The 22,988-nt window shown below is 35.8% G+C and overlaps 3 protein-coding genes across 3 annotated transcripts; 2 read left to right on the top strand and 1 right to left on the bottom strand.

The window, feature by feature from the left end:
* The first annotated feature begins 45 nt into the window (after positions 1-45).
* Positions 46-5,078, top strand: LOC18588093 (S-adenosyl-L-methionine-dependent methyltransferases superfamily protein). The gene is made up of 13 exons (XM_007012264.3): positions 46-291; positions 636-753; positions 859-920; positions 1,282-1,332; positions 1,433-1,459; positions 1,997-2,101; positions 2,225-2,332; positions 2,437-2,508; positions 2,627-2,677; positions 3,355-3,417; positions 3,506-3,630; positions 3,777-3,939; positions 4,217-5,078. The coding sequence occupies exons 2-13, from the start codon at positions 645-647 to the stop codon at positions 4,928-4,930; spliced, it is 1,650 nt and encodes a 549-aa protein (XP_007012326.3). The 5' UTR covers positions 46-291; positions 636-644; the 3' UTR covers positions 4,931-5,078.
* A 6,511-nt stretch (positions 5,079-11,589) lies between these two features.
* LOC18588092 (eukaryotic initiation factor 4A-9-like) lies at positions 11,590-15,417 on the bottom strand. The gene is made up of 5 exons (XM_007012262.3): positions 15,262-15,417; positions 14,226-14,295; positions 14,021-14,127; positions 13,484-13,914; positions 11,590-12,438 (listed from the first exon to the last, which is right to left on the bottom strand). The coding sequence occupies exons 2-5, from the start codon at positions 14,291-14,293 to the stop codon at positions 11,803-11,805; spliced, it is 1,242 nt and encodes a 413-aa protein (XP_007012324.1). The 5' UTR covers positions 14,294-14,295; positions 15,262-15,417; the 3' UTR covers positions 11,590-11,802.
* A 3,516-nt stretch (positions 15,418-18,933) lies between these two features.
* LOC18588091 (eukaryotic initiation factor 4A-2-like) lies at positions 18,934-21,992 on the top strand. The gene is made up of 5 exons (XM_007012261.3): positions 18,934-19,102; positions 19,645-19,711; positions 19,923-20,029; positions 20,325-20,755; positions 21,046-21,992. Exons 2-5 carry the CDS (start codon positions 19,647-19,649, stop codon positions 21,679-21,681), a joined length of 1,239 nt encoding a protein of 412 aa, XP_007012323.1. The 5' UTR covers positions 18,934-19,102; positions 19,645-19,646; the 3' UTR covers positions 21,682-21,992.
* The last annotated feature ends 996 nt before the right edge of the window (positions 21,993-22,988 follow it).

The following is a 22,988-nucleotide window of genomic DNA, read 5'->3' as shown; positions in this document are numbered from 1 at the left end:
AAGCAATGCAAGGATCACGTTTTTACTAATTAGAAACGAACACCATTTGTTCAGGCTTATTTCCCCCTCCCAGTATATCTGGAGAGGAGAGACGTAAGTTACCGAAATCGTATCTGGTTAAACGCGGGGACCTAACGGTGAAGAAGAAGTGAAAACACGTACGAAAACGTTGCGTTTTAGGCGCCAAGCTTTCAGCTTCAGCAGCGAAAACCCTAAACCCTCTCTGTCTCTAACTCTTTGGTTTCTCTCTCCTCTGTTCCCCTGTTCCTGCATCCACGCCGAGTAAAACAGGTAGATAACTTTCTTTCTTTAAAAAAAAAAAATAATTCTGCATTGAATATTGGATTCCATTACGAGATCATGCGTGAATCGAATAAAACATGATTGTTATGTTAATTGCTTTGCCTCTAAGATTTGCGAATTGGATTTCATATTAGTCTCAATCAGAACCAACAAAAAAAATGGGTAGCTGACATTTGCTTTCCTGGAAAAGGAAAAGTTTCAGAAATGTGTGCTGAATTTCGTGTTTTATTCATTGACGCTAATCCATGACGCGATCTAATATATCATAGCTTTTCAATTTTCATGATGTTTGGTAACGTCCTTTTTGTTTTTAATCTGCTTTTACCGATAAGTCTTATCCAATGATGGCTTCCAATACGCAAAACAATGTGGAGCAGCAACAACCGGCACAGTCACAGAGGATACAAATATACCCTACCACTAACCCTGGAGTTTCTCCCTTTTGGAGAGGTGCTCAATAATAGTTGTTTTGCTCTCAATTCATGGCTACATCAAGTTGATAAGGTGCAGTTTTATTGTTTTTTTTTTCCTTTAAACCAAACGTTCTGTTTGCAGACAAGTATGAAAGAGACGCTAAGAAGTATTGGGATCAATTCTACAGGCGGCATCAAGATAGAGTAAGTTTCCCCACGCAGTTTTCTTCAGTCATTTTCCCCTCCTATAGCAACCGCTACTATCACTTTGTTATTACTTTAATGTGCTATTACCATTACTAAGCCCCAGAATTTGGACTGGCAATGTACATGTTGCTGGTCGGTAATGTCTAATGCAATGATAGATATAGTTGCTCAGATGCCAGAGATCAATACTCTCATGTTACAAATTTTGGTTTAATCTTGTACTAGCTATGGTTGGTGTGCAAAGCTCCTTTTGGCTCACTTCTAGAAAATTTGCAACTTCAGTAGAATCACTGCTACAAGAATTTTACCCTGATTATTTTTACTGCTTTTTGACATTGTCCATTTCCTGTTGCTTCAGTTTTTCAAAGATCGGCACTACTTGGACAAGGAGTGGGATCAGTATTTCTCTGTGAGTCATAGATAAGAATTTTCTTATCCATATATTTGATTTTATAATTCTTTAACACATTTTGATTCCATATTTACTTTTTTTTTTTCTATTTACTCAGGGAAGTGGAAGAAAAGTTATTCTGGAGGTAAATCACCTAACATCCTCCTTCACATAATCAGTATCTACCAACTTTATTTCCGAGTTTAATTCAGCAATAGGTTGTTTGTTATTGCCAGCTTATTTGAACATGAACTTGTTAATTGAGTTCGAGTAAATGTGGAATTGTGCTAGCTTTTCTGCCTTCTGTATGAGTTCTTATTATATTTCTCTAATTTAGTCTGGTAATTTTAATTGAGATGCCCTTATTGTTACTGGGGAATTTTGTGGCAAATATTTATTTTTTTATCTGTGTAGGTTGAGCTAGAGATTCTAATTTTCTTCTTCTACTTGCATTTAGTACTTTGGTTGATAAATTAGTCCCATGATCTTTGTTTCGTCAACTATTTCACTTATATTTTTGGTCACTATTTTCTTTCATACATCATTATAAACTGTGATAGCATTTGACCTAACTTTTCCTTATAGTGTGTGCTAAGTAGTGCCTTTGTGGGAAGATTCTTAAATTCTCCTCTTGTAAAGCTGCTATATTTATAGAGTTAATGTGAGTGATCTTGGTAAGCAGGTTGGCTGTGGAGCTGGAAATGCTGTATTCCCTTTGATTGCCACTTACCCAGATGTTTTTGTTCATGCATGTGACTTTTCACCCCGTGCAGTTAATTTGGTTAAGGTTTAGTTTCTTGTTCTCTTACTGCTCCATTTTTCATAATTGAAGGTTGAATACCTATTATCTAGAGATCTAGTTTAAATAGTTATTGCAGCATGAATGAATTTGTTTCCCTTATTATTGTAGGCACATAAAGAGTTCACTGAGACTCGTGTCAGTGCTTTTGTCTGTGACCTGACGACTGATGACCTTAGCAAACAGATTTCTCCAGCCTCTGTTGATGTTGTAACCATGGTATTTGAATAATCATTTTGATATATTATTATTTTCTCCTTGTCCATATGTTTGTGTTTCATTTATGATGTTTATTATACATTAGCGGCTGACCTTTTAAGTAGATTTTTGTGTTATCTGCAGTATCCCCAGAGAAGATGCCTTCAGTCTTGCAGAACATCAAAAAAGTTCTCAAGGTAAGTAATAACTGTATTTGCATCACAGCAATATATCAGGATTTCTTATCTACCTTGCTGATACAAAACTAAACTTGGTACCTTTCTTCTTTTTCCATTTTTTTTTTTGCCTTTCCAGCCAAATGGTTATGTGCTGTTTCGAGACTATGCTGTTGGAGACCTTGCTCAGGTTGATCTATGCACACTTTTTTATTAAGATTAATGTGCTGGACTTCTGTTATGATTTCATAGTTTCTTGTAATAATCTGAGAATATATGTTCTGATTTTTTGGTGCTTTAATTAAGGTCTTGTTGCTGAGCTAAAAAAAAAATTTAAGGGCTTGTTTGCCCTTAGCTGATATTTACAATACCAGGAAATTTAGATTTCAGTTTTGTTCAATTGGATTGGTGGTGTGTGTTTCATTATGCAGGCACATGTATGGGTATAAAGGTAATGCTCACCTTGCTTACAGGTGAAAATGGTCATTAAGACATAGCTGCTTGCTTCTATTAAGCAAATTCTCTCTTGTTTTATACTTTTAAGGGAATGCATTCACGACTATCTATGCTGCAGTCGATTACTGATCTGCAGCTGGTTTTTTTCCTTTAATATACTTGGAGTGCTTTCGTGTGTAATGACATGATTTGAACAATAGAAGCATCCTGATTTAGAACACTGATTATTCAAGTATTTGAAGCAGAACATTATTAAGTTTATTGTAGGATATATTTTCCCTTTTTTACTGGATTCTAAATTGTTTAAATTGATCCTATCTCTAACCATTTGATGTCTAGTGAATCTTAGCATGGTGGCTTGTCTGCTTCTGATATGTATTTTTCCATATATATATATACCTTGGTTGACAGGAAAGGTTCTCTGGCAAGGATCAAAAAATCAGTGAAAACTTCTATGTCAGGGGTGATGGCACTGTATGTACCATTCATGTTATGCATTTATCTTAGTATTTTTGCCTTTCAGTAAGGCAGATGTTTTACGATCTAACGCTTTCCTTTTCAGCGTGCTTTCTATTTTTCTAATGAGTTCTTGACAAGCTTGTTTAAAGAACAAGGACTTGATGCTGAAGAACTTGGTTTGTGTTGCAAACAAGTTGAGAATCGAGCACGTGAATTGGTGATGAATCGGTAAATGATCAATGACTTAGCAAGAGAACAAACTTTTTGCCCTCTGGGATGATAACTAATTCTGATTTCCAACTTTTGAGTTGCTCCACTTTTCTTGGAAGAACTTTACATTTGCCCTGAAGGAATTGTATTGCCTGTGATTTTAGGCGTTGGGTCCAAGCTGTATTTCGCTATTCAGATTGTGTAAACTCTTCCCCTAGTTCAGAGGCTCCTACTAAGGCTGTTGTGGAGCCTGTTGAAGATGTGGTTGACATGTCTGAAGGTATGGCAGTCGAAATGTTTGGAGTTCCAACTACTAATGATAATGAGGTAAAGATTTGAATACTTATTGAACATTGAATATTATATTTATTTCTAAGATAATTCCATTTCTTTTTTTTTTTTTTTAATTTGGACAAGAAATGTAATCCTTGTTGCTCTTCTTCCGCTTCTTGTATCTTCCTTCATTGCATTCAATATTTCTAAATTATGAATTAAATTTTAACTTGGACTTTTGTCTCATTAGCTGATCTCAACTTGCATGCTTCTGCTTTTATGTTGCATGCTTCAAAGACATCAAGTTGTTCTCTTCCTATATTTTCCTCAGGTTATTAACATTGAGCTTGACTGCCACAATTTCAAGATCAAAGTACTATCCAAAGAGTACCAACACACGTGCAAATCAACTGGCTTGATGTTGTGGGAATCAGCTCGTTTGATGGCTGCTATCCTTGCAAGAAATCCAAATATTGTCGCAGGGAAAAGGGTTTTGGAATTGGGATGCGGCTGTGGAGGCATCTGCTCAATGGTTGCCGTCAGATCTGCAAACACTGTGGTTGCCACTGACGGAGATAGAAAAGCACTTGAGTTATTGACCCAAAATATCACATCAAACCTTAGACCACCATTTTTAACTAAACTTATTACGAAGAGACTAGAATGGGGAAATAGGGATGATATCGAAGCCATTAAAGCCTTGAATCCTGAAGGCTTTGATTTAATCATAGGAACAGATGTTACTTACATTCCTGAAGCTATTTTACCTTTGTTTTCAACTGCAAGAGATTTGATGTCATCTAACAGAAGTGCTGGCAGGGACGAAGCGCCGGCACTAATTCTCTGTCATATCTTTCGGCGAGTTGACGAGCCGTCTCTACTTTCAGCTGCATCTCAATTTGGTTTTAGGCTCGTAGACAAGTGGGCAAAAGCAAGTGCAGCCGATCAGTCTCAAAGCTTAATCAGCTCTTGGTTTCCAGAGGACAGGTTCAAGGAGCATATCCCTACTTCGGCACTAAATATCATGTATTTCCAAATAGATTGAAAGGCATCTTAATGCTTTCACGTTAATGATAGTTTGCCATAATTTTGCTTTTTTAAAAAAAAAATACTTCCTATGTTTAATCAGAAGTGAATTCATTTTTGTAGCTTGGTGTTCTTCCTAGTTGTACCATTTTCGCTTCCTGTATCAATCATGAAGATCATACCATTTCATTTGCTTAAAACTTACCCGCCAAATTCTGATATGTAAACGTTCAAACGGTGAAGATGAACTCATTTGTTTCTCAGAAAAGGAAAGCCATTGAAGCAAAGGATCGACGAATTACAGTTCAGACATGCAAGAACATCAACACAGCTTTGTATTGAAAAAATTAAGATTGTCCCAGTGCTTGAAAATGTGACAAGCATATACAACAAGATCACGAGTAAGACAGATAAAAATTGTACCTCAAAGAGTTGAGAATGGCCTCTTCCCTTCTCCTTATATCCCTTGATTAATCCCAAGCTTGGTAGGAATTTTGTGTTCATTTTCAAATGATCATTAACCACACAGAATAGCAATCTCGAGATCTCAATGGGTCGCACCATAAGGAACTTTTACTTTATTAGATTTGCTCCACCAAAGAAAAACAAAGATAAAAGAGGGTAAAATAACTAAAAATGGTACAACTTGCAAGGAAAAAAGATTACCTGTTTTCCTTTTTTCTGCTGAGCATGCAAAGGAAAATACTAGTATTCTATACACCAAGTAAAAATCATGTGCCCTCGCATAGAGAATTGAACTCTACAATACATCAATCCTCAACATAGAAAACGCCTTTACAGCATTTCAAGCGTCCGTCCAGCAGGAAGGATACATTATTAAAGGGAAAAAGAAAGGAAGGAAGAAATGGAAACCCTTCTTTCTCCTTGGTCTTAGTACTTGAGAGAACGAAGTTTGAGAAAAATTCTTCAAACTTCCATGTACTCTATGCTGAAGTTGGACATGTCGAGTTCCCTGGTTAATTTTGGTAGATTTCAAGGTCTTTTTGCTTCATGAACTGACACCATCGTTGCCTTCTTACTGTTATTACCAGCCAAGAACCAGTTGGTTTTTCAGATAAGAGTTAACAAATTAAGAACCATGGCTGTGTCATCTTTGAAACACCGAGCTCATATGTTCATGGATCATTAGCTTGTAGATTCTGGTTGTGCTGTTAAGACCTCCATGTCTGCTTTGAGCACGTATCTCTACAGATCTGATGAACAGAAGAACAGGTTCCAAAGCAAGGAGAGGAGACATTTATCCGCATATCATATATCGCAGTAAGTAAAGAGGAATAGAGGAGGAAGACATACGAAATTCACTCGAGCTACCCTATTCTTCAATTCATCAGATGAAACATCGTGTGATGCAAATAAAAACTTGACAGAACTGAGGAAACCCGACCACAGTGCAACTGCATCTTCACATAAACAAGTTAATTTTTATATATAGGCTGCAACATTTATGTGAAGATTATGTGCTACATCCATAGCTAGGTAATGAAGCTGAGAGATGTATACCTGTTTCAATTCAACGAAAAAATAGATTAAGAAGCAAAATGCACATCTGTATAGTTTAACAGGTTGCTGTCACCGCTGTTTTTTTTTTTCTTTTGTAAGCCATCCTAGGACAGTATTAATTGGAGGAACACCAGTTGATAATTGTCTGTTTTTGTAAGTAATAGTTCTATATAATGAAATGATCCTCTTTAATCTTCAAAAAAAAAAAAGTTATGGATGTAGCTTCATACTTCATACCCCCTTTAGTTCACTAGCTAAAAACCCAGCTTAGATCTAGCTAGTTACACTTCATACGCACAAATGGACCCTATAAGCTATATATATAGGGTTATGAGACTGAAACCTAAACTGACGATGGGAAAAGAGAAATTGGAGTGCAAGTACCATTCCTTTAACTGGTCTTGTCCTTGTACACTGATGAATGATGAGAACAAAAACAGTGACCTTTTTTAGGCTTTGGTCTTTCGATGGAGCTTATGGTTCAGCTTTGATACTGTAAAAGTACAAGCCAAGTACAAGAACCTTGTAGCCCATTACAGTGACTTGCCAAATGCAAGGACGAGCACTGTTATGACTTCTTTCCTTTGCCACGAGTACGCAAGTTAATGAAGAGTCAGTACAAACTACATGTCCAAGTTTGGCGTGTTCACAGTAAATTCATGCAAAATAAACAGAAATCCCTAGCTGGTCTAAAACAGGCTCATGCACACACAAGGAACGAACAAAGAGAGAGAGAGAGAGAGAGAGAGAGAGAGAGAGAGAGGTGGATGACAGATAGAGAGTGAGCACGCAGAGCTTCAAGCATGAAAGCCAAGCATGCAAGAAAGCACCCTGTGTGCTCACTCTCTTCTGTCACCTCCCTTACCCTAAAACCCTTTTTAGCAGAGAGATTAGATCATAGGCTTCCTACCAAGCATGCTGAAGCTGAAACCAAAAGACACCCCCCCCCCCCCCCCCCCCCCCCCCCCCAGCCCTTTAGGTATGCATCCCTATATACCCCAGAAATGTTCCATTAGACTACTGAAACATCTCTCTTTGTTTCTGCTTTGCTTGGCTTTGCTTTGGTGTGGGAAGCATTGAAGGAGCATAGGGCTTTATATAGAATGGAAAAGAGAGTGGTTGCATCACGTTTGGAATAAATGTGGGTTTATCTGTTATTGGTCACTCCCAATTATTTTATTACCATTGTGCAGAGATCGATTGAAAAAAAGAAGAAGAAAGTAAGTCATTATCTTTTTTATCACCCCAGAGGCCCATACAAATCTAACCAGACTCATTTATTCAATTACTCTTACCAATGCATCTAGTAATTCTAAATATCTTAACCCTCCAATCCTCAAGTTTTCTCTTTTATCGTGTTCAACTCTCAATCAGTACTCAATCCTATCTCTTTTCAACTGGGCCTCATGAATGAATCTGCTCTCTTCCACATTAAAAGTGGCTTCATGAAGAAGACTTTTGGAACTATTTGCCTTGCTTTTGAAAGAGAGAGTTCATTTAGTTTTAAGTTAATAGAATTATAATAACTAGAACTACTCTACACATTTGGATATATCTCGTACGTGATATCTACTCAAACAAATGCAAAAATCCAAAATCTTCTTCGATGTTCTCATCAGTTGATTTTTTCTTCCTCTTTGGAGATACAGATGAATGGAGATGAGGGCTGCTACGGCAAAAGAGCAGCAAACCATATAACAAAAACAAAGGAGATCACGCGTCTACACCCCAAAAAGAAAGCAGAACCACAGCAGCAGCCGCATTAAAAAACCCTCTTAGGTGCCTAGTGCCAACAAACAGGTACGAAGAACAAGGAAAAAAGGAACACTCAAGAATGGACCAGCAGGGCAGCCCCCACAACAGATGACTACTCATTCGATTGTTGCAACGGTTTTTTTATTCTCTTAAGCAGTTGAATACATACCTCCATTTGCCATACATGTTTGTTACCCATGTATTCTAGTTCTTACTTCTATATGTTCTCCCACATTAGCACATAAAATGTAGGAAACGGTACTATCAAAGATCCATGAATCTTACCTATTCCATTCCATTTTTCTGTTACTTTCATCCAAATCCTTTAGATATGTGTAGTAGACATTAATTCGAGCTTTTGGCTTAGTAAAGCAACAACATTTCCTTACATTTCTCAATTATATATATTGCCCCTGACATGATTATATTGCCATTGCTTATGAGATCACAGAAACCATTACTAACATTTTCTACAGTGGTTGATGTAGGAGAGCGTTCAAAGAAATAGCTTCATGACTTGAATTGTCATGAGAAACAGAAGTTAAACTCATACACCATCTGTCTTCGAGGTTATTACTCTATCATTTTACCCTTCTCGTTTGCATACCACAAGGCATATGCAGTGAGGTTGGGACCCAAAAAACTGCTGGTCCCTTCCCATTGCCTTTGGGAAAAGAGAAAGAGAGAAAAGAAAGATGAAGAAGAAGAAAAGAAAAGCAAAGAAACAATTGGGTTTCTGATAGGATCAGCCAATGAGAGCTCACCACAACGTCATGAACGCATGACCACGCAAAGATCCAATGCGGCGCTAAAGCAGTTCAAAGTATATATGCTTTATATTAATTAAACAAAATAATGATGTAAAGAATCATTGACAATGTTCCGACCAATCACTCCAAATGCGTGGTTCGCGGGGACGTCATTCCTTTCCTACATTCCGTATTCAGTAGTATAATCGCCATTAGATTTGATACTTGCGTAAAGTACCCCCTACCTCTAACCCTTCGCTTAATTAATTACTTGGGGGGGTACATGTCTTTTCTTCCCAACTCTTGCATGCTTCCCATTTAATGTAATGATGTAAACCGCGTTGATCCAATCACCTAATCTAGTTTATCACGAGTAACTCCACTTTAAGTAATTAAATTTTTTGAAGACATAACTGTTTATAATTTTAACAAATATTAGATAAAAAATAAAAGAGTATGCCCACTTCTCAATTAACATATAAGAATGTCTCGTAATGGAGAATAACCCTAATTTCCTTACTTTATTTGTACTTAGAATGATGGCATATGGTGGGTACAAGCAAAGAATTATAAAATTTTCCCATTATGGAAGTGGGGTATTTCTTGTTTGTGGTCTAAACTTTCCCTTTCAAGAGTGGAAGATGAGGGAGGCGGCTGCCATACATGTGGATTCCCATTTCCCAGCAGCTTTAATAGAAAAACCATCTGTTGAAAAGAGGGCACCCTCCCTCTCCCACAGCCCACAACTTGCTTCAACAAAGCATCTTCTTAAGTTATGAGGGGAAGGGCCTTTTGTGTGTTTTTTTTCTTCCATGCTAACCCTAACGGCAGGTAAAAGAGCACGTTAGGATCCTATCTTGTGCCACTTTCGGCAACTAGAGATTTGGTTTATGCGTGTGGGTTACAAGTGGCAACATAGGGGAAGTTCGACCCTGCTGGCTTGAGACCCAGCCACGAGTTTGTTGTTTTGCCTTTGCAACTCCTAGCACAATCTATTCCCCATCCGAAATGATTCCATCATGTATTTCCATGGAAGTCCAAGCGAAAAGAGAATTGATTGCAATCAGGAATGTGAAATCTTTGTGTTTTTTTGCTTATTAAATGGTGTCCAATCAGGAATCACCTAATAATATTATCTATTTGGGATAATTCCCTTTCTTTTTCTTTTTTGGAGTTTCTTGGTCACATGTCTCTCTAGGAGTTAGACAGAGAGCTTCAAACATATTCCATAATCTTCCACATGTAACAAATACCTACATATCTCACTCAATCTACATGAGAATTTAATTCCCACCAAAGGATGCCTACGTAACAAGATGATAATCTTGATTGATATGATTTGGAACAAAAAGATCTTTATTCATTTAATCAGAATTTGTAAAACATTTTAGTAATGTTAATGTCTGTCAACACCAAATCAGTAAAATACTACTTAGAATGTATGAATATCCCATTGATCATATATATACCCCATATAAAATATTGGAGAATTAAGCATCTAAATATCATCTCAATGCTCGACTACCCTGACCTGACTCACTACAAGACTAGTCCAAAGGACAGATACTAGGAAATCTAGCCATTATTATTTATGGAAGGATATGGAGACAATCAAGTTTCTTCCCCAAAAAAAACATATGTATCCCCTCAGCTGAAAAAGTGTATCATTTGGAAAAGGAAATGACACGTACTAAAAGGGATGGAGTATGGAGGAGCATGAAATTCCCATGACATGAGAACAGAGGGGAATGAGCCGGTTTGCGGGTCGACAGCTCAATGCTAAGCATGTGATGATTTCAGGGTGGATCAGGTGCATGTGCTTTCACCACATGCTTCTCTAACTTTGCTAACATGAATGGGTGCTATTGGCTAAGGGGGGAGGCACGAACAACACCTAATTCCCATGCATGAGCCCAACTCTTTTCAATTTGTTTAACATTTTCACTCAAAAAATAAAGAAAAATTATGGACATATGAATTGTGAATTATTGTGATCCTCCATTTTTCTTTTGCTTTTGGTCTCCGGGAGGGATACCAGGTTACTTTTAATATTTCAAAAGCCCGGTGGTTTCATTATTAAACGATGTATGTATATAAATATAATAAAGGACATATGTGCTTAAATTACTTGGTAAAAACAAATTAATCAAATCAGTCTCTCTGGATTCATTACTTTTCTTACGTAGACAGGAGACATCTAATCCAACTCTTCAATACTAGGTGGAAACTAATAACAGTGATATATTTTTATTTTTGAAAGGTATAAGTATCGAATTAATAAAGTTAATTTGTATTATAAAAAACTATCACCGTGCATGTGCACATAAAGAGACATCAAACTTTTCATTTATGCACATCTTACATATAAAAAATATAAAAATAATCTGTATCGGTTATGTTTTGAATCAAACTAAATAAGATATTCCCTTTTCATTACTGTTTAATACATTCTCCTAAGATATATTCCAGAATATATATATCATTCGATTCTCCCATGAAATTAAATGCCACAATCGATATTTTATTCCATTTAACGAATAATGCAAAGAGAATGAATGAACCAACAAATAGTGTTCTTGATGATATCTTCTTTTGTCCATATGTTCAGATAGGGAGAAACAATGAAAGGAAAATATGAAATGAGAGAAAGAAGTTGGGCAAGAAAATTCATTTATCTCTGTTTTTAATCAAAATTTGAGCCTTGGAACATCGCAACAAACAAGATTTCACAAAAACCCAGGAGACCAGAACCAAAAAAAAAAAAAAGACAATAATTATAATGAAGTCCAACAAACCAAATCCGGTTTAACCTTTCCCTAACTAAAACAAACAGACATGTATGCTCTTGTGTATGAGAATGAACCAATCAGATCAAATCCGCAACATTGGCAGGCAGCTCCTCAATCACCACATTGTAGAACCTCTGGATGTCAGTCAGCATCCTGTCATCATCTCTCGTCACAAAGTTGATTGCAACACCTTTCCTCCCAAACCTTCCACTTCGACCAATGCGGTGAAGATAGTTCTCAGGTTGAGTCGGCAAATCATAGTTAATAACCAAGGAGACCTGCTGGACATCAATCCCTCGAGCCAAGAGATCGGTGGTGATCAGCACACGTGAAGATCCTGAACGGAACTCACGCATGATAATATCCCTTGTGTTCTGGTCCATGTCTCCATGGGTGGCAGACACCGTGTGATCACGGCTCCGCAATTGATCGGTAAGCCAATCGACTTTGCGTCTGGTGTTAACAAAGATGACACTCTGAGTGATGGCCAGAGTTTCATAGAGATCACAAAGTGTGTCAAGCTTCCACTCCTCCTTGTCAACATTGACGTAAAACTGCTTAATACCTTCAAGGGTAAGCTCATCACGCTTTACAAGAATTCTGACTGGTTTGTTCATGAATTTCCGCGTAATCTCAAGAGCCTCAGGTGGCATTGTTGCAGAAAATACACCAACCTGGATTTTCGCAGGGAGTTGCTGGAAGATATCATAGATCTGAAAAAGAAGACGTTAGGCTCAATCAATCACAAACATTAAAAGCTATATTAATACATAATTTAGCACATCAGAAGAGAAGTAAAGCCCGTTAAGAAGCAAACAGGCAGACAGCTTATACATAGTTAATGACACTGCCAAGTAGAAGAAAATTAATAACGGAATGGACATTGTTTGATAATCCTAATGCAAAAGTAATTACGAGATCATGGTGATAGGGGTTATATTTTTTTTTTTTTTTGAAGATTAGAAGGGTTAAAAATTAAGTAATAGTTTTCGGAACAAAGCATAAGACAATAACAAATAATTGTCAGGCATATGCGAAACTGAATCCCCACAAGGCATACAAACTACCACATATGCACCATAATCACACATTATACTACATCTTCATCATCATATAGAAAAGAGACAAGCTTTTGAAATGTCCTAAACATATCCTCTCCAACATATGCAACTTAGTAAAGATCACCAGCAGTGACTCAACATCCTCCTATAAAGTAGTTCCATTGATTTAGTATTCTTTTCTCAATATAAGCAGGACACACATTTCCTTTGATTTCACTCACCAAAGCAGTTACCAAATACCTAGGTACTTACTTGCAGAAATGTACTGTTATAGATTCATGATCATCAAATATTAAATAATCATTGTCAACAATATATTTACTACTACCATCACCACCATGACTGACAAGGTCTTCTAATACAAAAGGTCATCATCTCTTAGATTTCATCTGCTAATTCATTTTAAGCTAGGCACTTATTGGCAACTAAGACTTAGGTACTTACGAAAGTAGTTTATTGGTAAAGTGATCTACGATGAAGAAACTCCTTTCATCCTTTTCTTCATTTAAGCTAGACAGTTACTGTCCTTTATTTTTCTAGCTGAATTGGCCACCAAGCGCTTAGGTACTTACAGCAGTAGTTAATTCGTAAAGTGTTATCATTATCATGATCATCATCAATCAAGAAACTCCTGTGAATGAATGTGGCACTAAACATTATGCACAACTATTCATACTAGTTAAGGCAAGATATAGACCTGATCTTTAAAACCCCGGGAAAGCATTTCATCAGCTTCATCCAGGACAAACATCCTAATGGCATCTGCACGAAGGGACTGCCTACGAAGCATGTCAAAAACACGACCAGGAGTACCAACAACAACATGGACACCAGCAGCAAGGATCCGTTGATCCTCCCGGACACTGGTTCCACCAACACATGCATGAACTTTTACTCCCAAATAATCACCAAGGGCACGCATGACTTTCTCAATCTGTTGTGCAAGCTCTCTAGTGGGAGCAAGAACCAAAGCTTGACATTGTACTAAATCATAATCCAGCTGCTGCAAGATCCCAGAACAGAACGTTGCTGTTTTACCAGTACCAGACTGTGCTTGCTGAATTACATCTAGACCTTTGCAGAAGGGAACAATTCCCCTTTGCTGAATTGCTGAAGGCTTCTCAAATCCTGTACAGAAGAATTGTGTCATAAATTTTGGTCCTCAACATATGCGTTTTTATTTTTCTTGTTCAACGATAGAAAGGCCAAATTATTAGAAAAAAATTAAGATTACCATAAGCATAGATGCCTCTTAGGAGGTTTTCTTTCAAACCCATTTTATCAAAGCTCTCACAGACCTCATCATAAGTAGTAAAGAACTCTTTTCCTTCATCAGAAAGCCTATAATCACGAGCCAATAAAAATCAGAAATCTGACACTATATAAGTATACCTGACTAAGAATTAATCAAAGAAAATTGAGGTGAATGTAAAACTTACAATTCATTCATTTTGCTGTCATATTGATGAGCATCATACTGTGATCCGTCAGTTGCAAGTCCAGCCATGACTGTAACCAGCAACAAAAAAAGCATCACATAAGACATGGTAAGACATCTATAACAGAACCATACAACTAATATTAGATTTCACATCTCCCAACACTGTCAGTGCACCACCACAATGCCTAAAAGAGCAACATATAAATAACTACCCCAAACTAAAACAGCATTTTTAAAAACAAATAGTAATCTCCATCTGATATAAATGTTTGAGTGCAAGCATACCAACTTAATTTAGGACTAAAATCTTATGTCAACATGTACAGGCCGTTTCTTTATAAACCAGAATGGCCCATTTACAATGACAATGTTTTTTTGGTGCTTATAAAATGCTCGTAGACAAGTGTTTCAATAAATGGAAACATAAGAACATAACAAGTAAAGCATTTAACAGACAATAGAACATCAAACAATTAAGCCTTGAAATCTTAACGCATGAAGCAGTTAATCCAGAGTCAATCTAACAGCTAGAACATAGAGTTCCATATTTAGCTACCTAAAACCTCCAAGTAAACTAATGTAAAATATTTAAGCCATCAAATTCAAATTAAAAATAGACAATCTTAAAGGCTTGATAACTAATACAATTGACGATGAAACGGTTATCATACTACAGCATAATACAACAGAAAGAAGATCACGCAAATTTATCCTGATGAATCTCGGCCATCACTGGTTAACAAACATAATCAACAAAAATTATGTTACTCAAAAGAAACAGAGCTTAAAGAGACTGATCGCATAGCTCGCCAAACCATGATCAAAGAAACCAGAGAGCGCCTTATGTTATTCATATTGGTGATCAAACGACACAGTATCAAAATACAAAAACAAATCTAAACAAACATCAAAAGACAGATTAATACGATAAATAAAACACAGTAATCGGACTGATTAATTTAAAAAAAAAAAAAAGCCTCGAGCAGAAAACAAAGCAATAGAGCAAAAAACAGAATCCGAGAATCGAAGATCACCTGTTTGGTTTGATTGTCGTTGTTTTCGAGATTGAATTGAAACAAGAAAGTAATGAATTTAAGGTTAGAGGTTTGGAGAAAACTCTAACCGGATCTGAAGAACAGTTCTTTTTGGACAGGAACAGCAGTTTAAAGGTTTTGGAGCAAGGAGCTAATGAAGAATCGGTGAAGCACACGTGTTTATATACGAGAAATTGTAATCCTAGTTGTGTTTTCGTTTGGGACATTAATTTTGGACATAAATTCGAAAAACGAAACTTACATTGGTGAGTTGTAATGACCGTTGAGATTACGCCACGTAATTATGTGTGGACGAACCTACCCTTGCGTATTGACAGCAAAAGATGAGTTGCGTTGCACGATTGGCGATTGGTTGTTGGATTGGCAACGTCTCGCCACGTGGATTGCTTGGTGACGAAATTGCCCCTTCTTTATTTTTGCCAATTCCCGTAAAGCGACTGGCTGTTTGGCCGCGTGTTTGGGTTGGAGACTAGTAATTCTTTATGTTCTTTTTAGCAGGAGACGAACAATTTCTCGAGGTTTAGTTAAAATAAAATTACTCTTTGTTTAAAATTTTAATTTTTCTTAATTTGATTAAAAATTAATTTGTTATTTAAAAATTATAATAATTTAATTATCATATTAATTTTTTTATATATAATCGTCGGATACCTCGATTAATGTCTCAAAGTAGGAGGACCATATATATTATTCCTAAATAAGAAACACAATTCTTCATGAGTATTTATCAATCTTGTTACGCCCAGAGGACAACTTTGGATCAAATTTGCTCGAAAATCTGGACATTAATTCCCCTAGTGATAAATATGTCTAATCTCTGTAACCCATCCCTCTTGAATGAGCAAAATTCAATCTTAAATTAATGGATCATAAGGATGAGAAGATCCAACCCAGGCAATGAGAAACTAAACAACAACTAACGCATCAACTTCCAAGACCAATGAACTAATTTGTAAGCTTTCTTGCTAACAGTAGACGCTCCCTATAATTTGACTATCAAGCTATCAGTACTTCTAATGTTGAGAACAAAGCCTCTCAATTCATTCACCATTGGAGTTACGAATCAACCCTTTGTAGAAGCACATGTTAAGCCAGCTTTATAAACTCCTCTATATTCAGTAAAAAGCTACCCAAAGCAGGTGGTAGCCACTTTGGTGTCTTGTGTTGTGCTTGCTTAGAATCCAAACTGTTCATAATTTCTTTAGATGCAATTCGAGCCTTTCTCCAAACAACTTTTGGGGTATTTCGTAAAACCGTCAAAACCCACCTATTATGACTTTTCTAAATTTCCTACAATGTCACCACAAATTGGGAACTCCATACACATTCATCAAGAAATTCTCTAGGCAAGCACATTTTGTCCCATTTAACCAAGTGATTATGGGAACTATCTTCTGAACCAACCCACAGGAAATTCTCTATTTCATTTTTTAAATAAAAGATAAATATATCTCTTTGTCATTTCTTTCTCTATTTCACTTTTTTTTACTTTAATTATAAAATTATGAGATTTCATTAGATATTGTTTGTGTATTTTCAAAATCAAAAGGTTATATCATATGATGAAAAACTATCTTAACTCAAAGGTTATGTCACATAAAGTGACATAATGTGTGTATTGATTTACAAGTAGGTTTTTATGTAAATAGTTACGTCTCTTAAAAAAATGAAATGTTATAAGATAAATTGAAAAGACACCAAAGCTCAAATGTTAAATATAAAAAGTTATTATTTTAAATTATAATTTAAATATTATATCTTATTAAATGAATAGTTATTTTTTCATAACATGATTATTGAAATAATACTTTTATCCAAAAATTGTGTCTGACAAAATGTCAAAATACCTTATAGACAAAATAGTACCTTAATGAAAGGGTTGTATCATTTAAGAAGAGACACTTACAACCTTATATAAAAGGCTTGTAACTAACTATTTTGAGACATTAAATAAACAACAAAATAAGTGCAGAAATATCAAGGATAAGAAAAGTGTTGTGTTCTATTAACATAAACACTTAAGTTCCCATCAACTACAAAAACTTTCAAATTTTTTATAATCTACTTACTGCAGAAAGTAAGTTCTAAGGTCAAACAACTTTACAAACCTTTAGGTGTATCTAACAATCTACTCTCGTAAAGTACAATACAAAGTTAAACGCGAAATAAGTTTTAAAGATAACGTCTATTGAAAAACTCGCATTGAAGTCAATTTTGTCAGTTCTTTAAAATCCATTTAAATCCCATTGACACCAACAGATATAATCATCATTAAAAGATTTATTTATTTTAAAAATTATTTTTAAATTAAATTAAATTAAATTATGTTTCAATTATATATCAAATGTATTAAATTATATAATTCAATTAAAAAATAATTATCGTTTACGAGGTTTTATTGAAAATAAAACATTCCTCTAAGAGCTTGAAAAACAATTTCTCCATTTATCTCTTTTTGAAAAGTAAGTGATATTAAGATACTATTAATCAAACTAATATTTTTCAAAGTTTATTTTAGATAATAAAAATATTCTATTTTGTTTGTTTTTCTTTTCTTTCTCTTTTGTTTTCATTTGTCTTGTTAGACGGCTTCTTTATCAGTAATTTTTTTAAAAATTAATGGTAATTAATTTCTTAACTTAAAATAATTTAATATATTAATTTCAAAGTTAATAAATAATTAAGTTAAAGCTAAGTTTAATAAAATTAATATGTAATTGTTAGAATACAAATAATTAAAATTTTATTTTTTAGTAATTAAAGATAATTTTAAAATTATTTAAATTTCATAATTTAGTTGTTAAAATAAATTTTCTATAATAGAAAAAAGGAAAAGAGAAACAACAAAAATAACGAAACAAATAATAAATGGACGATATGCTTGCCTTTTCATTTAAAATTATTTTATTAATTAAAAATATTTCTTTTTCTGAAAATAAGTGTATTTTCTACCAAACTTCATAGGAGTAAGAGGATATTTTTCAAACTAGCAAGGGTAAATAAAAGATAATTACTTCCACATAAAAAAATGACCTATCATCTTTATTACACATAAAAAAAGTTAATTGCTCAAATCAGCATAAAAGTTTTACTAAATGTTTCATATGAGGATCAAACTTTTGATTTTGTTCAATTTAGAATGAAATGTTTTCAAAAGTTTTCATTTGAGTGCAAATTATGACAGAGAAGGAAACGTGTCATACTCTCAATGTTAAGTTTCTTAACATTAGATCTATGTATCCAAGATGAAGCGACAACAACTCCTTTGTTTTTGTAAGAAAATTACATGGTTCTATCTATCTTAAACTTTTGCCAGAAACCTAGTACATCGCCTGCGTCGAATAATCCTATGTCGTCTACCTCTTCCTCAAGACGCAAGTGTCCTCTTCTATTATTATTTGTTACGTATTATCAAAGACTCTCTCTAATTATTCTTACTTTTACTCAATTGCCAATTAATGTCACGTAATTATTTAATTAAGAATTTAATAACTTTTATACCAAAAAAATAAATAAAATCTCATGCCACCCAACTATTGGTATTCTTTCTGGTAGTTCAAAACGACGCCGCAGAATGGGAACAAAGGGGTAAAATCGTGAAAACATAAAAGGAAAGGAAGGAGGATGCATAAAGTCCGGAGCTTCGCCGGTTGTGGGTCTCTCTTTTTCCTCTCAGTCTCTCTAGTCTCTATCCATCGACCCTCTCTCGCCCTTTACTTACTCCAAGAGACAGAGAGATCCGAGGTGTTTGGGCCAAAACCCTAGCCTTAAAAAATCACCCCCCGGCTCACAAATTTCTCTCAATCATCTTCACTACCAGGTAGTATTTTCTTTTCTTTATCGCCCTTTATGTTGTTTAGCTTCTTTACAGTATTTGCTTAGCTTTATAAATTTTTGCTCTTTGTTTTGATATCGTTTTTGCTTGAAGAATTAACATGTGAGAATGGAACCCAGCTTGTTTTTGTTGTTTTGGACATGGGTTTCACTTTCATCCGGCAGATCTTAGTTTGGGACTTAGGTTGTTCTTTTTTGGCTAAATTATTGCAGCTTACTTATCAAAATATACTTCAAACGTTTAATTTGGTTGTGATACTCGTGTAGTTGTGATTTTCTACCTTTGTTTCTTTCAAATATTATATAGGTTAATGTATAAAGGTAATTCTAGACCTTGTTGGCATTCAGCACCATGAACAAATAGAAGTAGGTGAACTTCATGGGTTGTCTTTGGGAATTTTTCTGATTAAGACTAAATCAATTGTCTTTGGCCTGATGATTGGATCCTGCTGGCAAGATTGCCACATGAAATTAGACATGGAATGTGTAATTTTTATAATTTATTTAAGTATGGGTTGCTCTTTGCAGTCATGGCTGCTGCAGCACCAGAGGGATCTCAATTTGATGCTCGCCAGTATGATGCTAAAATGAATGAGTAAGGTTTTTTTTTTTTTTTTTTTTTATAATTTCCTTGTATTGTTTCAAGGTATTTAAGCTTTCAGAGTTAGATTTATTGTTTGAAATATAAGTTTGTTTTGCTTCTTCATGGTCTTTATGACTTGTTAGCTGGTGTGTTTATAGTTTGCTAAGCTTCAGATTTTAAAGAAAGATATCTAATGCTTGAGATGGTAAATTAATATGAGCAGACTTGAGGCTGATGGGCAAGAATTCTTTACAACATATGATGAAGTTTATGACACTTTTGATTCTATGGGATTGCAAGAGAATCTTCTTAGGGGCATTTATGCTTATGGTAAGTTGGATCAATTGCTACTACTTTGTTAGTTGACAACTTCAAAGGGGTCATAGTGTAATACTCTGATGTTTTGCTGTATGCAGTAGCACTATTAAAACTTATTGGACTTTATAGGTGATTCAAATTTGATTAATTTGTTTACTAATTTAGGTTTTATCTTATATGTATGTTCAATTAACAACCTGTAATTTGCTATGGTAAAAATGTGGACTGTGAAGTTCTAGCAACAGCTTCATTTCTTTTTATTTTTCAAGACTTTAGTCCCTTACATCGATCAAAATTTTCTTTGAAGGTTTTGAGAAGCCATCTGCAATTCAGCAAAGGGGGATTGTACCATTCTGCAAGGGACTTGATGTTATTCAACAAGCACAGTCCGGAACAGGAAAAACAGCAACTTTTTGCTCTGGAATTTTACAGCAGCTTGACTACAGCTTAGTTCAGTGCCAAGCATTGGTCCTTGCACCAACTCGAGAATTAGCACAACAAATTGAGAAGGTCATGCGGGCATTAGGTGATTACCTTGGTGTTAAGGTTCATGCTTGTGTAGGTGGGACCAGTGTCCGTGAAGATCAACGGATTCTCTCCACTGGAGTTCATGTGGTTGTTGGTACACCTGGCCGTGTGTTTGACATGTTGAGGAGACAATCTCTCCGCCCTGATCACATAAAGATGTTTGTGTTGGATGAAGCAGATGAAATGCTCTCACGAGGTTTTAAGGATCAGGTCCTTTTTTAACTTATAAGCTGTATGTAATATTTCTTGTGCTTTTCCTAGAAGATGATAGCTTTAGTTGTAAAGCTAATTATTGGGATATAATGAGAATTTAATTAGGTTCTTACATGTTAATGCTTAAGAGAAAATATTTTACCTATTAGCATTCTAGTAGTTGACAAAATGTATATTTTGGAATTGTGACAATTTCTGGATTGGTAGTTTTTAAGCTAGCTCTTCCTTTTGCTGTGATTTTCTGTTTTTTGGTTTGTTGTTTTGTTGACTCTGTTGTTATGTTCCAGATCTATGACATTTTCCAGTTACTGCCACCCAAAATTCAAGTAGGAGTTTTCTCTGCTACAATGCCTCCTGAAGCCCTTGAGATCACAAGGAAGTTCATGAACAAACCTGTAAGGATTCTGGTGAAGCGTGATGAGCTTACCCTTGAGGGTATCAAGCAGTTTTATGTCAATGTTGAGAAGGAGGAATGGAAGCTTGAGACACTTTGTGATCTCTATGAGACTTTGGCAATCACCCAAAGCGTAATTTTTGTGAACACTAGGCGTAAGGTAGATTGGCTTACAGACAAGATGCGGAGTCGTGATCATACAGTCTCTGCCACCCATGGAGATATGGACCAAAATACAAGAGACATCATCATGCGGGAATTCCGATCTGGATCCTCTCGTGTGCTTATCACTACAGATCTCTTGGCTCGAGGTATTGATGTTCAGCAAGTCTCTCTTGTGATCAATTATGATCTCCCAACACAACCAGAGAACTACCTTCATAGAATTGGTCGAAGTGGAAGATTTGGGAGAAAAGGTGTTGCCATCAACTTTGTGACCAGGGATGATGAGAGGATGCTATTTGACATCCAGAAGTTCTATAATGTTGTGGTTGAGGAGCTGCCGTCAAATGTTGCTGATCTTATTTGATGCTGTTTTGGGTTGGCTAGATAAATGGCTACTTGGAGGTGACAAAGTTTTAAGGTCTGGTGCCCTTACAGTTGGAAGGGGTTTTTGTTCCTGCACATTTAGATGGGTTCCCATTACCATTTAGAAATCTGATGTTCAAATTTTGATTTGGTGTGTGTCCAAGTAAGAAAAAAATGTAGTATTGTTCTAGTTTTATGTTAAATTATGTTGTTTTATGTTATTTTTTCTCCTCTAGTTTCTCTATTTGAGAGGATATTATGTAGAGTGGTAACTTGATTATTTTAGATTATTGGACTTGCCTTTTGTTGACATTTTGGTAGTTATTCTTGTCTCCTCCCCGTAGCTAATTAGTTGGCATGATTGTTTGAGAGTTTCAGTCCGATCAAGAAAGGAGGGATTGGAGTCATTGAATGTAACCTGTTAGCAGCTGTAGAAGGTTGTATTCATCTAGGCTGCGCATGTGTTATTTAGCATTCATTCAGATATGGAAAATTGTGCTAATTGGTTGGCAGATGACAGTCTTCCCAATGTTTGATGCTTGATATTCTATTCTGCTTCTCCAGCTTATTGACTTATATTTAGTTTTACGATATCTCTGTTGCAGCAAGACTGCAAGACCTAATGCCTAAATCTATGTAGGTGGAGCTAAAATCTAAATTGCTCCCCTAGTCTCAAAATCATTTGTAGGTTTAAAATTTTTTGTAAAACATGCTAGTATACTAGCATGTTCTGTGGCAGCTGCTCATTCTCTTTGCAGAATTGCTTCACAGCTAAGGGAAGATGATGCTATCTATATATTAGTGGGCATCTAGATTCTATTTGATAGGGAAGTTCAGAGGAGTCGAAACGAGTGCTTAAAATATTGGCTGGACTATTTCCTGGTCACGCGTTCGGAACTTTCGGTAAAAGCGAGCGAGGGCCGTATGGCCTACCGACTTTTGAGCTTGGCGCCCATATGATGTGGTGAGCACTTCGCTTCTCCACTTCCACCCCTTTCCACCCGCAGGAGCAAGCGTCTAGCCCTACAATCATGATAAGTTGATAACTTTTGTGAAGCCTGGTCCCTGGAATGCTGCTCATCGCTGTCAATGTATTAAAGCCACAACCCGTCGGGTAAAATGCGGATAAGAACTTTCGTCAGAGCATATGAAAAAGATGCTCTAACTTCAATGCCCCTCCAAAATAAATAAATAAAAAGTGCTGACTTAACATCAGTTCTAGTCTTTCCTTTGCTTAACCATCGCGTACCTTGCATTTAAGTATCAGAATATGATTTACGAAATGATCTAAGCAAGCATTTGGGGACC

The sequence above is a fragment of the Theobroma cacao genome, chromosome 9 (genome assembly GCF_053813885.1).
Source record: "Theobroma cacao isolate CCN51 chromosome 9, ASM5381388v1, whole genome shotgun sequence".
Lineage (NCBI taxonomy): Eukaryota > Viridiplantae > Streptophyta > Magnoliopsida > Malvales > Malvaceae > Theobroma > Theobroma cacao.
Note: the sequence above shows the minus strand (reverse complement) of the source record. Positions and strands in the feature narration are given on the sequence as shown.